The sequence below is a fragment of the Orycteropus afer genome, unplaced genomic scaffold (genome assembly GCF_000298275.1).
Source record: "Orycteropus afer afer isolate SDZICR_OR568_19922 unplaced genomic scaffold, OryAfe1.0 scaffold00581, whole genome shotgun sequence".
NCBI classification, from domain to species: domain Eukaryota; kingdom Metazoa; phylum Chordata; class Mammalia; order Tubulidentata; family Orycteropodidae; genus Orycteropus; species Orycteropus afer.
The window spans coordinates 1,332,824-1,346,802 of NW_006922168.1; the positions used below are offsets into that span (position 1 = coordinate 1,332,824).

Sequence of the window (13,979 nt, forward strand, 5' to 3'; positions counted from 1 at the left end):
TGTCTCCTCATCTGAACGTGACAGTGGTGTCCAGCAGAAACCCCCTAGCCCTTGCTGTGCAGACAGAGAAGTCGGGAGAAAGCAGTCTCTCTGGAAGGTTAGTCAGGCAGTGACTTGGAAGACAGGAGGAAGTGGCAAACGGTCGGGAGCAGTAGGATAGCAATAGTCTGTGTGTGTCGTTATGGGGACCTGGTCTGGGGTGAGAAGGAGCTCTGGTGGTACCATGGTTAAAGTGGTTGGCTGCTAACTGAAAGGTTGGTGGTTCAAACCAGCAGCTGTTCTGTGGGAGAAAGATGTGGCAGTCTTCTTCCGTAAAGATTTATAGCCTTGAAAACCCTATGGGGCAGTTCTACTCTGTCCCGTAGGGTCACTGTGATTTAGAATCAACTCAGTGGCAATGAGTTTCAATAGGTTGGGCCCAAAGTGATTGAATGAGTTGCTGTTGAGTTGATTCTAACTCATGGCAATCTGAGTAGAACTGCTTCACAGAGTTTTTAAGGCTGTGACCTACTGAAAGCAGACAGCCAGGCCTTTCTTCCATGGCACCAGTAGGTGGGTTCAAACCACCAATTTTTAGGTTAGTTGTGGAGTACAACTTACCGGTGCCACCTAGAGACTTTTTCAGGGCCTTAGATATCATTACATGTTTAGGGCCAAGGATTGAAAATGGAAATTTGGCAAAATCCTGGCCTTTTTTTTTTTTCCTTTTTCTCTCTTTGTTAACACAAGATGTTCCAGTAAACATTCAAAAAATTTTTAAACATTATTGTTACATGCATTTTATTCCCTTGCCCATAGTTAGTACCCTTGGATGTCACCGGTGGTGATTTTCTCTGACTGGGAGCGGGGCTGCTTTCACATGGACCTCTACAGGAACCCAAGTCCTTCAGCAGTGAGGTGGCCCTCAGCAGTCAGCTGGTCTGATGTCAAGTTCATTTCAGGATCACGTCACCATCACATGGGAGCCGTGATACGCTGTGGCTGAATTACTATATTCTTCTTCTTAAGCCTGCTGTCCCAATATGAATTGTTCATTTTTCCTAAACATTCTTCATTTCACTTCTTCCCTCGCCGTCCTGCTGTTCTAACCCCTCTTCTCAAACCTTGTCTCTCTGCCTTCCTCCCACTCATCTTCTCTTATTGTGTTGTTGCTACTGTTAGGCTCCACCAAGTCGACGTTCAACTCAGAGCGACCCATGTGGCAGAGTATAATTTCCCCATAGTGTTTCCTAGGCTGTAATCCTTATGGAAAGGAGCATTGGTGGTACAGTGGTTAAGCAGTTGGCTGCTAACCACGAGGCTGATGGTTCAAACCCACCCAGCGGCTCCGTGGGAAAAAGGACCTGACTGTCTGCTCCTGTAACCATCACTGCCTAGGAAACCCCATGGGGCATTTCTCCTCTGGTGCATGGGTCTCTGTGGGTCTGAGCTGACCCCACAGCACCCAACCACAGCAGCCATCTTTATGGAAGCAGATTGCCAGGTCTTTCTGCCGGACAGCTGCTGGGTGGGTTTGAACCGCTAGCCTTTCGGTTAGCAGCCTCGGCTTCACTGTTGTGGCACCGGGCTCCTGCCTTCCCTGTGATTCTCTAAGACACAGTTTGGACCAATCTTCAGAAATTCCACCTGCAAATACTCTTCTCACCACATCTGCCCTTTTTTAGGTTGTCATTTCGTCATGTTTTCCCAAAGGGCTGTGATGACTGTGTTTCGTGTGCAGTGCCCCTTCCTCAACCCGTCTGCCAGGTGGTTATAAAGAGAACAACGATCTATTCTTGGCCACAGTATGGAATTTGGGGGAAGCAGGCACATCTTAGAATTCCTTTTATGAGGTTCTCTCCAACTAGAGAACATTCTATGAAGCTACCAAGGCAGTTGTTGTTGTTGTTATGTGCCGTTGAGTCGAACCCGACTCATTAGCGACCCCTCCTTGGGTTTCCGAGGCAGTATCGCTACGGAAGTAGATTGCCTCATCTTCCTTCCGAGGAGTGGCTGGTGGGTTTGAACCGCCAGCCTTCTGGTTAGCAGTCAAGCACCTTAGGCACTGTGCTACCAGAGGTATTTATAAATCAAGACCAATAAGAGTGTGACTTCCCCAATCCCTCCTAAGTGTTTGTTTTTTTCCAATACACTTAAAAGAACAATCCATTATCCACTTAACTACCTAGAAATCCCAAGTGTCACGTGTAGCTTTATTTGTGTAGCACCTTCCCCCAGGGAGTCCAGGGACCTCAGAGGAATCATTCCTAGCTGGGCTGTGTGGATGACCTCAGGCAGGATCAAGTCTCTGAGTAAGTTTCCTTTGAAGTCCTTGGGTGGAGAAGATCATTGTCAATGCCTTTTCCAAATAAAAAGACATGACAGTAATCAGGTCTCTGCTTTATCCTGGTAGGTGGTAACACACTTTGCTTAAAATAGACCATTCTGGGGCCTTTGAGATATGCTGTGGGCGGCTTGATGCCACTTGCATTTCAGCATGTCCAATGTGGACCAGAGCAGGCCCGCCAGCTCACATGTGAAGTCCTTCTGAAGCTCAGAGGAGGAAAAGTTGTAAATTAAGTCCAGCTAGTACTTTATTTTCTGTTTGTTATTTTAAACAATAAGGACAAAACCCCACGGCCCTGAGGCAGTGCTGGCATCCCCCCAGATGGCGTTTCCTCCCTTCTTGCCTCATTATGTCTCTTGGCGGAGCCAGCAGCACTTCCCTTTGTTAATTAGGGTGCAGAGGGAGGCCGCGGCTGCTGGACGCGGGGATAATGACGGCACTCAGGGCATCCAAGCTCGCCTGGCGGCTGGGTGATTGCTCTGGGCTTTGGCAAACACAGGCTTCATTTGAAATATTTATTTCAATGCCAGCTTGAAACTGTAGAGAGGATGGATTGAATCCAGAAAGTTGGGAAACTGTAATGAAGGGTACAATGAGGAAAATATAATACATTAGGAGGAAGTGCAGTTGGGGAACAAGTCATTGAGGGCAGAGTGGCTGTGAGGGGGCTTGAGGAGGCACAGAGTGAGGACCATCTTTCTGAGGTTGGCAGGGGAGGTGGAGTGGCTTTTGCAGGAAACCAGCAGTCAGCTGAGTTTGTTGAGCATTTGTTAAGTGTGTGTTCTAGGCCAGGTTAGTGTGCAAGATGGGAATTCAAGGAAGACTTGGTCCCTGCCCTCCTCAGGCCGTGCTCAGCTGAACAGGGTGACAGCAGATAATTTCAGTGCAATTCGGAGAAGACCATGCCAGAGTGCCAGAGAAGACAGACTTGGGAAATTTGGCCTCAGGTGCAGTCATGGGGGACTTCCTGGAGAAGGAATGTTTGAATTACTTCTGGAAAAATCAGGAGTGAAGTCAGGAGAGGAATGGAGAAGCACATTGCAGGCCAAGGAGCAGCTAGAGTACCTGAGACACTGGGCGCCTGGCGGGTTGACGTTGAGGCATTTGATGTGCAGTTTGGGAGAGGTGGGAGCATGAGGAGCACCCTCCATCTCTCTTCCCTGCAGGCCTGTGGAAGCCAGCTCTGCCCTTTCTCAGATGCATCTTCCATGCAATCACTAGAGAGCGTTTTGCATCGGAAAGCAAATCTGGTCATGCGATTACCCGGTTTAAACATCTCTCAGCAGCTCCTCACTGCCTAGTAGATTAAAAAACAAAACAAAACACAAAAAACAACCCAGGGGCTGCTGGGTTGATCCCTCTTCCTGGTGACCCTGCGTGAGACACAGTAGACTCGCTCCGTGAGGTTTCCCGTGGCTGAGTATTCAGAAGCAGATCACCAGACCGTTCTTTCAAGGCACGTCTGGGTGAACTCAAACCTCCAACCCTTGGGTTAGCAGCGAGCGTATTAACCATCTGCACGACTCAGGGATTCTGCCTAAAAGATAAAGTCCCTGAGACCTTCTCCCCACCTTGACCTTGATCTAACAGAACCAAACGTCCCATAAGTGCCTGAACCCACTGTTCCACTTCTTTCTGTGGGGCTTTCCTCAGCCAGAGAGTACACCCCAACTGAAACCCGTACTGTCATCTGACTAACAGCCACCCCTCATCTGCAGTGAAGAGCTTGCGGTTTCTTCCTGCAGGGAGCCCCCGTGGTTTGGCCTCCTCTCCCAGCTGCTGTGTCAGGGCCCCTGTGCTTCCCGGATCCAATACAAAACTGCTCCTGCTGCAACTGTGGACTCCTAAAGGACCCACCCCTCATCCATCTTTGTGTCCTTAGGACTTTGCTCAAGTTAGCAAGCACATGGATGTGCTTACCTCTCTCTTCTGAGACCCAGGAACCTTTCCTGTTCATTGCAGCAGACTGTGTTCTTCTCTGAATTAACCCTCACTCTGGCTTTCGCCTTTCTTCTTGGCTCCTTTCCCTCAGGCCCTCCTTTCTCCCTTCCCTCAGCTAACATAGCCTCTGTCTTTGCCTCCATCCCTCCCCTCACAGTGCCCTGAGTTTAGCTATCCCAATTGTGTCTCAGACCATAAAGTTGTCCTCTGTGCCTGGCTGAAGATTCACTGGGTGGCACAAATGGTTAAGCTACTAACTGAAGGGTTGGAGGTTTGAACCCACCCAAACATGCTTGGGAAGAAAGCACCGGTCACCTGTTTCTGAAAGGCCACAGCCTTGACAGCCCTGTGGAGTATAGTTCTATGCTGTAATCATAACATCACCATGAGTCGGAGTAGACTTGACAGCAACTATTTGGGGTGTGTGTGTGTGTCTTGCCAGACTGTGGATGGAGTGGTGGGAGAGGTATTGGGGAGGAAAGCCAAGCTGTGTCCCTGCAAGCCTGAATCAGTGCTTAGGTATTCACAGCAGGGCTTCAGCTCCATGTACCTCTGTGTGCTTCAGGTACACTGGGGACTAAAAGGGCTCTTAGGGCTGGACTAGGAACTCACCGATACATATAATGTTATGTCTCTAGAGAAACACCTACCAGGATCCCAACAACTGGCTAAAAATATGCATTTTAGTTCACAGCCTACTCTCAAGCGGGGATAATTTGTAACTAGAAAATATGAATATGCATGTTTTAGTAAAGAGTTATGCTCACTGGGGTTTAGTCAGCGCTCCTTCTCGTAGCTCCTCATTTGGGTCCCTTACCATCTAAAGTCTCCTTGAGGTGCAGGCACAAACATCCAAGGGGACACTTGTCAACTAGTAAGCTGCTTAAAGGAGAGGTCATGTTCCCCATCAATTAGCCTGATGTGGCTTCTCAGTGCATCTTTTCTACCTCCTAGTTCACCGCATTGTGACCAGGGCCTTAAAAGTTAGTGAGTGGTACAGGTACAGCAATTGATCGCTGTTCATCCGAAGAAACAGAAAGAGAGTCAGGAATTGGAGGAGACAATGGGAAGATGTGTCGCCTCAGTGAACTACTGCCTCCTCTGCTATGAGGCCAGAAGAACTGGATGGTGCTTGACTACCATTACTCAATATTTTGGCCAAAGATTCTGATCAGAAGAATCCTGATCAAAAGGGGAAAACATGTGGAACAGAATTTCAAATTCTCAACAGGCTCCAGACTTAATGGAACCATTAGGCTAGATGAGCCTCTAAAACTATTACCCTGATATAATCTTGAAACTTTAAACCTCAAATTATATCTATCCCTTGAAGTCTTCTTTGGACTGAAAAATTACTTATTTTAATTAGTAAAGTATTCTGCTTTGAGCATAGTGGTCTTTTAAAGAATCATCTCTGTGAGGTCAAACTGACAATGGCAACTCAAAAGGCTGAATGGGAAGCTTAGTGGGCAGTGAGTTTAAATTGATGGTAGTGGGTTAATGTGGAAGAGGACAGTGAGAATGGTAGCAGAACTTGAAGAATGCAACCATTGCCACTGAGTTGTACATGCAGAAATTGTTGATATCGTGTATCTTTGGTGGTATATAATAAAATAAAATTAAAGAGCAGGGATCATCCTGCGCACAAGAACATCTCCTCCCTGACTAGAGCCTTTGTTGCTGGGTTTGCCTTTATCTGTGTCCTGCTGTAAGTATGAGTCATTTACTTGATTTTGATTCAGAAGCATGATTCAGACAGACCTCAGAGATATTGCGGGTTCAATTCCAGAGCACCACAACTAAGCGAGTATCACAATACAGTGAGGCACGTGAATTTTTCAGTTTCCCGGTGCATATAAAAGTTATGTTTACACTGTATATAGTCTGTTAAGTGTGCAACAGCATGATGAAAACGTTTGAAATATGGTGGGAGTGACCAAAATGTGACCCAGACACACGAAGTGAACACGTGCTACTGGAACAGTGGCACTGATTGGCTTGCTTGACACAGGGTTGCCACAAATCTTCAATTTGTGTAAACACAGTATCTGTGAAGCATAGTGAAGCAAGTGCAGGAACACGAGGTCTGCCTGTGTGTCCTTGGAGCCTGACTTTGTTGGGACAGACAAGCAAATGAATGACTATTAATCCAGGAATGTGAAAGGATAACATTTAGGAATTGGATAAAACTTTTGAGAGAAGTAGGTCAAATCCTGGTCTCAAAGTGTGGCTATAGTGGTGAACAGGAAGCTTTTAGACCCGTGTTCATGAAAGATTTATTCTTGGAGACTCCATCTCGTTAGTTTATGTATATGTGTGTGTGTGTGTGTGTGTGTGTGTGTGTGTATATATATATATATAAAACTCACTGCCATCAAGTCAATTCGACTCATAGTAGCTCCTCCTTGGGTTTCTGAGGCGGCATCTCTACCAAGGAAGTAGATTGCCCCGTCTTCCTTCTGAGGAGTGGCTGGTGGGTTTGAACTGCCAGCCATCTGGTTACCAGTCAGCCTTAGGCACTACACCACCCAAGCTCCCATTAGGTTATATACCAAAAACCAAACTCACTGCCGTCAAGTCAGATCCGACTTATAGCAACCCCTCCTTGGGTCTCTGAGGCAGTATTACTACGGAAGTAGATTGCCCAATCTTCCTTCCAAGGAGTGGCTGGTAGGTTTGAACTGCCAGCCTTCTGGTTAATAGTCAGATGCCTTAGGCACTGAGCCACCAGAGCTCCCATTAGTTTATATGAACATCTTTAAATAACAGAACTATCCACCCATCTGTTCTTCTCCTTTTCTTTCTTTCATTTCATAAGTAGGCAGTCAATTGTAAGTTTTCAGGGATTACATTTTGACAATGCAAGATGGACATTTATGAACAGTCAGTTGCAAACAATGCCAGGGATTAAGTGGTTACTGTGTGCCACAGTGTGTTACTCTGTGGTACACGATCATATATGAGCTCACATCTGATGGTGAGCGGACACAGAGCACACCCTTAGAGAGGGTAGGTAAATGTTCTGATGTCACAGCTGGTAGGTGACAGAGGTGGGATTTGAACATAAGTCTGTGTTCTAATATCTGCTCCACTGCTTCCCAGTTAGACTTCTATAAATTGGGTTATGCTTTGGTCACTAACTAAATCATGTGATGAACTACTTTGTATAAAATAGAAATTTCCCTTCCTTGCCTGTTTTCACTGTTTGGATTTTTCAGCTGTATTTGTTGGGTTGTGTTTGATAGACCTGATTCTCTGCTTTAAAAAGGTGGATTTTATGGTGTATGAATTACAGCTCAGAGAAAAAACAAAAACGGATTCTCTAAACTGCTCGTCTAGCAGCAGGAGAGCAGAGGGTAAAGGAAAAGAAAGCCAGAGGGACTAGGACAGAGGGGCAAGCAGCAGAGGGATCCAGATGTGGGGAGAGTAGAGAGGTTTCAAACAGCTAAGGGAGAAAAACTTGTCTGTTGGTTTGTCATACTGTGGTGGCGTCTTGTCATACTATGAGGCTTCAGGCTGTGCCACCAGTGTTTCAAACGCCAGTGAGGTTGCACATGGTGCACAGGTTTTGATGCACCTTGCAGACTGAGACAGACTAGGAAGAAGGAAGAGGCCATCCACTTCTCAGAGAATTGGCCAGGGAAAACCTTATGAATAGCAGAGAAACACTGTCTGTTACATTACTAGGCAACTACATGAATAGCCCAGAAATACTGTCTGATACAGTGCAGGAGGATGAGCCACTTAGGTTGGAAGGCTCTCAAAATATGACTGGGAAGGAGCTGCCTTATCAGAGTAGAACCAACCTTACTGATATGGATAAATTAAAGCTTTCGAGACCTCCATTTGCTGACGTGACATGACTCAAATTGAGAACCAGCTACAAACATCCATTAATAATCAGAACATGGAATGTATGAAGTATGAATCTAGGAAAATTGGAAGTTGTCAAAAATGAAATGGAATACATAAATATATCCTAGGCATTAGTGAGCTGAAGTGAACTGGTTTTGGCCATTTTGAATCAAACAACCATATGATCTACTATGCCAGGAATGACAATTTGAAGAGGAATGGCATGGCATTCACCATCACAAAGGATATTTCAAGATCTTTCCTGAAGTACAATGCTGTCAGTGATAGGATAATATCCATATGCCTACAAGGAAGACCCGTTAATACAACTATTATTCAAATTTATGCACCAACCACCAAAGCAAAAGATGAAGAAATTGAATGTTTTTATCAACTTCTGCAGTCTGAAATTGACCGAATGTGCAATCAATTAATTATCACTGGTGACTGGAATGCAAAAGTTGGAAACAAAGAAGAATCACCGGTAGTTGGAAAATTTGGCCTTGGTGACAGACATAATGTTGGAGATAACATGATAGAATTTTGCAAGACCAATGACTTACTCACTGCAAATACCTTTTGTCAACAACACAAATGGCAGCTACACATGTAGACTTTGCCAGATGGAATACATAGGAATCAGATTGACTACATTTGTGGCAAGAGGTGATGGAGAAGATCAGTATCTTAAACCAAAACCAGGCTAGGAGCTGATTGTGTAACAGACCATCAACTCCTCATATGCAAGTTCAACTTGAAGTGGAAGATAATTAAAACAAGTCCATGAGAGCCAAAATATGATCTTGAATATATCCCTCTTGAATTTAGAGACCATCTAAAGAATAGATTTGATGCATTGAACACCAATGACTGAAAACCAGAAGAATTGTGGGATGACATCAAGAACATCATCCATGAAGAAAGCAAGAGTTCATTAAAAAGATGATAAAAAAAGAAAAGACCAAAATGGATGAAAGAAGAGATTCTGAAACTTGCCCTTGAGTGGAGAGTAGCCAAAGCAAATGCAAGAAATGACAAGATAAAAAAAGTTGAACAGAAGATTTCAAAGACCAGCTTGAGCAGATAAAGCCAATTACCATAATGAAATGTGTAAAGACTTGGAATTAGAAAACCGAAAGGGAAGAACACGCTCGGCACTTCTCAAGCTGAAAGAACTGAGGAAAAAATTTAAGCCTTAAGTTGTTATATTAAAAGATTCTATGGGCAAAATATTGAATGATGCAGGAAACATCAAAAGAAGATGGAAGGAATACACAGAGTCACTACCAAAAAGAACTGGTTGATCTTCCATTTCAGGAGGTGCCATATGATCAAGAACCAATGGTACTCAAAGAAGAGGTCGAAGCTGCACTGAAGGAAGTGGCGAAGAACAGGGCACCAGGAATTGACGGAATACCCATTGAGATGTTTCAACAAACAGATGCCCCACTGGAGGCACTCACTCGGTTATGCCAAGAGATTTGGAAGAGAGCTACCTGGCCAACTGACTGGAAGAGATCCATATTTGGACCCATTCCAAAGAAAGGTAACCCCACAGAATGTGGAAATTATCAAACAATATCATTAATATCGTATGCAAGTAAAATCTTACTGAAGATAATGCAAAAATGGTCGCAGCAATATATTGACAGAGAACTTCCAGAAATGCAAGCTGGATTCAGAAGAGGATGTGGTATGAGGGATATCATTGCTGACGTCAGATGGATCTTGGCTCAAAGCACAGAATTCCCGAAAGATGTTTACTTGTGTTTTATTGACTATGCAAAAGCATTTGATTGTGTGGATCATAACAAATTGTAGATAACATTGAGAAGAATGGGAATTCTTGAACACTTAATTGTACTTATGAGGAACCTGTACATAGACCAGGAGGCTGTTGTTCGAACAGAACAAGGGGACACTCCATGGTTAAAAATCAAGAAGGGAGTGCATCAGGGTTGTATCCTTTCTCCACACTTATTCAATCTATATGTTGAGCAAATAATCCAAGAAGCTAGACTATATGAAGAAGAACATGGCAACAAGATTGAAGGAAGAATCATTAACAACCTGTGATATGCTGATGACACAACTTTGCTTTCTGAAAGTGAGGATGACTTAGAGCACTTACTGATGAAGAGTGAAGACAACCTATATTGTTGTTGTTGTGTGCCGTTGAGTCGGACTCGATTCATGGCGACCCCTCCTTGGGTTTCTGAGGCAGTATCACTATGGAAGTTGATTGCCCCATCTTCCTTCCGAGGAGTGGCTGGTGGGTTTGAACCACCAGCCTTCTGGTTAGCAGTCAAATGCCTTAGGCACTATGCTACCAGAGCTCCTATAGCACTGGGCAAGTTGGCTATAAAAGACCTCTTTCAAGTGCTGTAGAGCAAAGGTGTCTCCTTGAGGACTAAGATGCTCCTGACACAAGCCATGGTATTTTCAATTGCCTCATATGCATGTGAGAGCTGGACAACGAGTAAGGAAGACTGAAGAAGAGTTGGTGCTGTTGAGTTGTGGTGCTGGCAAAGAATGCTGAAAGTACCATGGACTGCTAAAAGAACTGACAGATCTGTCCTGGAGGAAGCGCAGCCAAAATGCTCCTTGGAAGCAAGAAAGGCCAGACTTCATCTCACCTACTTTGGGTATGTAATGAGAAGGGACCATTTCCTGGTGAAGGATGTCATTGTTGGTAAGGTGGAGGTTCAACGAGAGAGGGGAAGGCCCATAACGAGATGGATTGACACAGTGGCTGCAGCGATGTATATAGCAGGGATCACGGAGCTGGTGCGGGACCAGGCGGTGTTTCTTTCCACTGTGCATAAGGTTGCTATGAGTCGGAGACGACTCCTCGGCACCTAACAACAACAACAACAACAAACTGCTGGTTACTCCCGTTTAACCTGTGTCACCAGGTGGCTGTTTCTATGAAGACAGGATTTCATGTTTGGAAAACTTTGAATGGGCTTTTTGCCACTTATTCTATCCAGAAAGAATGACTCAAGTGAAATCCATGAGCCGGGACTCGCCAGGACGGCCTTGTTTTTCTGGGTCTTGCACGTTTTCTGCCTTTGGCAGGATGCAGAGATAATGCTTGTCTATCCCTCTCTATTTATTACTGGAAAACATTTTGATTTTCTTTCTCTGAGAAATTCCTGTCTTACCTAGGTTCCAGCTTTCACAGGTTTTATTGTAATTATGTTTGAGGATAAACCTAGTAATGTACACATGACCAAATGCTGTGATTAAGTGACTAAGTGATAGAAAGTATTTTTCTAGGAGAGTTGGGTGTGGCAGGAATGTACTTGAGTCATTCATTCATTATTTTTAGCATTAGACTTCATGTTTCCCTTCCCTCTCCCTGACCTTTTATTTTTAAATAGGAAACCATAACCTTTCTATGCTCGTTAAACGAATATGGCTATATTGGTAATAAAAAGGAAACTTTTACATTGCAATTTTGCCAGGGCCTAAAAATGGAAGTTTTCGCTCTCAATTCTTTTGTGTGTAATTTTTCCTTTTATGATGAAAAATAATTAAGACCTCTGTAGAATGATTTTTTTTTTTAATGTTTTGTATTTGGATATTAAAAGAAATGAAAGCTCAGTCTACATAGAAGTTGGCTTTTTAGATTTATGTCCTGATATTTCTCTTACTGAGAGCTCTGGTGACACAGTGCCTAAGGCGTTTTGCTGCTAACCAGAAAGTCCACGGTTCAAACCCACCAGCTGCTCCACGGGAGGAGGATGAGGCAATTGATTTCTATAAAGATTGACAGACTTGGAAATCCAATGGGGGTCTCTATGAGTTGGGATTGACTCGATGGCAGTGGTTTTGGTTGTTTTGGGGATCTCTTTCTTAATAAAGATATATCCAGGAACAATGCTCAGTGTTTAGGAATTATGAAAAATGAAAAAATCGTTGTATGGTGTGGTTCCTAAGAAATAGGTCTGGAGAATGTAGAGACGGCCTCAGGAATCCTCTGATGCATGAGGACAGACTACGGTGACAGACTGTTAAATGTTGGGAATCTTTTGAAATAAAATTTATCCAGAATTGATGATTCGCCTGCATGTTTGGTGTGAAAGGTTAGGATCCACATGCTAAGTGACACGGCCAGACGCGGGTTGCAGCTGTTGAAATGGAAATGACCAAACTCTCGGTCGAATCTCCCAGTACAAGCCTTTACTGCAGACCTGATGCTGCAGTGTGGGATTACCGAAGCCCATTTGCAGCCCCGCCCTCTGTTCTGCTTTTGAATCCCTGTCACCAGAGCAGGTGGCAGTCTCCAGTGCCTTTCCTCACCTATTGCTTCATCTTCACATGAAGGTACACTTGGAGTGTAACAAGCTCTGACCTCCCTGGATGAAAGAGAGGGGAGCCCAGAGTTTGCCTGCACTTCCTTAGCAACATATGACGTCAGTTTTGAAGACATACTTGGGGATTTCTGTTGCATGGATACTTGTGTATGCTTTAATTACATTCACAGTACAGCTGGTGTTGTCCTGGTATACTTAAGATTGCAGTGGGAGCTTTATTTGTCCTTAGTCCTGAAGTCCATTTCCCTGCTGCTCTTTGGACTCATTTACTGAAAATGAACAGAACCGGAGGCCCTACCTTTATTCATCCGGCTCCCTTGTGTATCAATCAGCTCATCCAGCTGAGGATCAAAGGCTGTCATCGTGGCCAGAAACAAACCTAGTTGAATGGCTGACTGACGTATGTGCCCTGCAGGGGGTGTCTTAAGTCAGGATGATTCAGAGCTGAAGTTCCCTAACGATCGTGCCATTTTGGCCTGTCATCGTATTTGGGCCACCGGCTTGCTTTTGTCTTTGCTGGTCCTGATGAAGTACCCCACTGTATGATGAAACAACTTGGTGGGAGGGCCTCAGGTGGGATTAGCAGGGGAAGCTGATTGAAGCCATGCAACTCCCACTGAAACGACTGTTTCCTTGAGCTTGTGAAAGGGCTTGCCCTTTCAGTTTGACCCATGAAAATGTCCTATTTTAATTTAAATCCCTCTGTGGCTTGTGCAGATCCAGCAGTGGGAACAGAATCTGGAGAAATTCCACATGGACCTTTTCAGGATGCGGTGCTATCTGGCCAGCCTCCAAGGTGAGGAGTTGCCGAACCCCAAGAGTCTCCTGGCCGCCACCAGTCGCCCCTCCAAGCTGGCCCTGGGCAGGTTGGGCGTCTTGTCCGTGTCTTCCTTCCACGCGCTGGTAAGTGCTGAGGAAGGCTGCTTCCGTGGCATTCCGGGAAGACCGAGGGTGTTCGTCTTTCTGCAGCCTGTTGTCGTCACCTGACCCAGTGACTGGGGAGGGCTACCCAGAGGCCAGGCAACGGGATGGTCGGGGTGGGAAGAGTCCTCAGTTTCTCCACTGCTTATTCCAGGAATCCAGCCACTGTTGTCAGTTGCCGCCAAGTCAATTCTGACTCATGGTGACTCCATGTGTGTAAAGTAGAACTGCTCCATAAGGTTTTCGAGGCCTGCCTTCTGAGGCACCTCTGGGTGGGTTTGAACCATCAGCCTTCTGGTTAGTAGTCGTGCACTTAACCATTTGTGCCACCCAGGTATTCCTATCCCACTGCTCCAAACAAACAAACAAACAAACAAATTCACTGCCATTGAGTCGATTCTGACTCCTCGTGACTGCCGTTGGGTTTCTGAGGCAGGGAACCATTATTCGCGATTCCTGTCTGCATTTCTCGTCCTGTCTGATCCACCTTGTGTTGTCAGGAGGGTGGAACTGCTGAGGAATGGCAGCTCTGGTGCACACAGTGGCAACTACCAGTTGTCACCGAGTCTACCCCGACTCGGGGTGACCCCATGTGTGTCAGAGAAGAACTGTGCTCC

General features: G+C 45.2%; 1 protein-coding gene across 1 annotated transcript in view; it reads left to right on the forward strand.

Moving 5' to 3' along the window:
- Nucleotides 1-13,979, forward strand: part of TIAM2 (TIAM Rac1 associated GEF 2) — a 583,282-nt gene that overhangs the window by 417,094 nt on the left and 152,209 nt on the right. Inside the window, exon 7 of the mRNA XM_007956200.1 lies at nucleotides 13,159-13,344. Coding sequence (XP_007954391.1) covers nucleotides 13,159-13,344 — 186 coding nt within the window. The remainder of the gene's footprint in view (nucleotides 1-13,158; nucleotides 13,345-13,979) is intronic.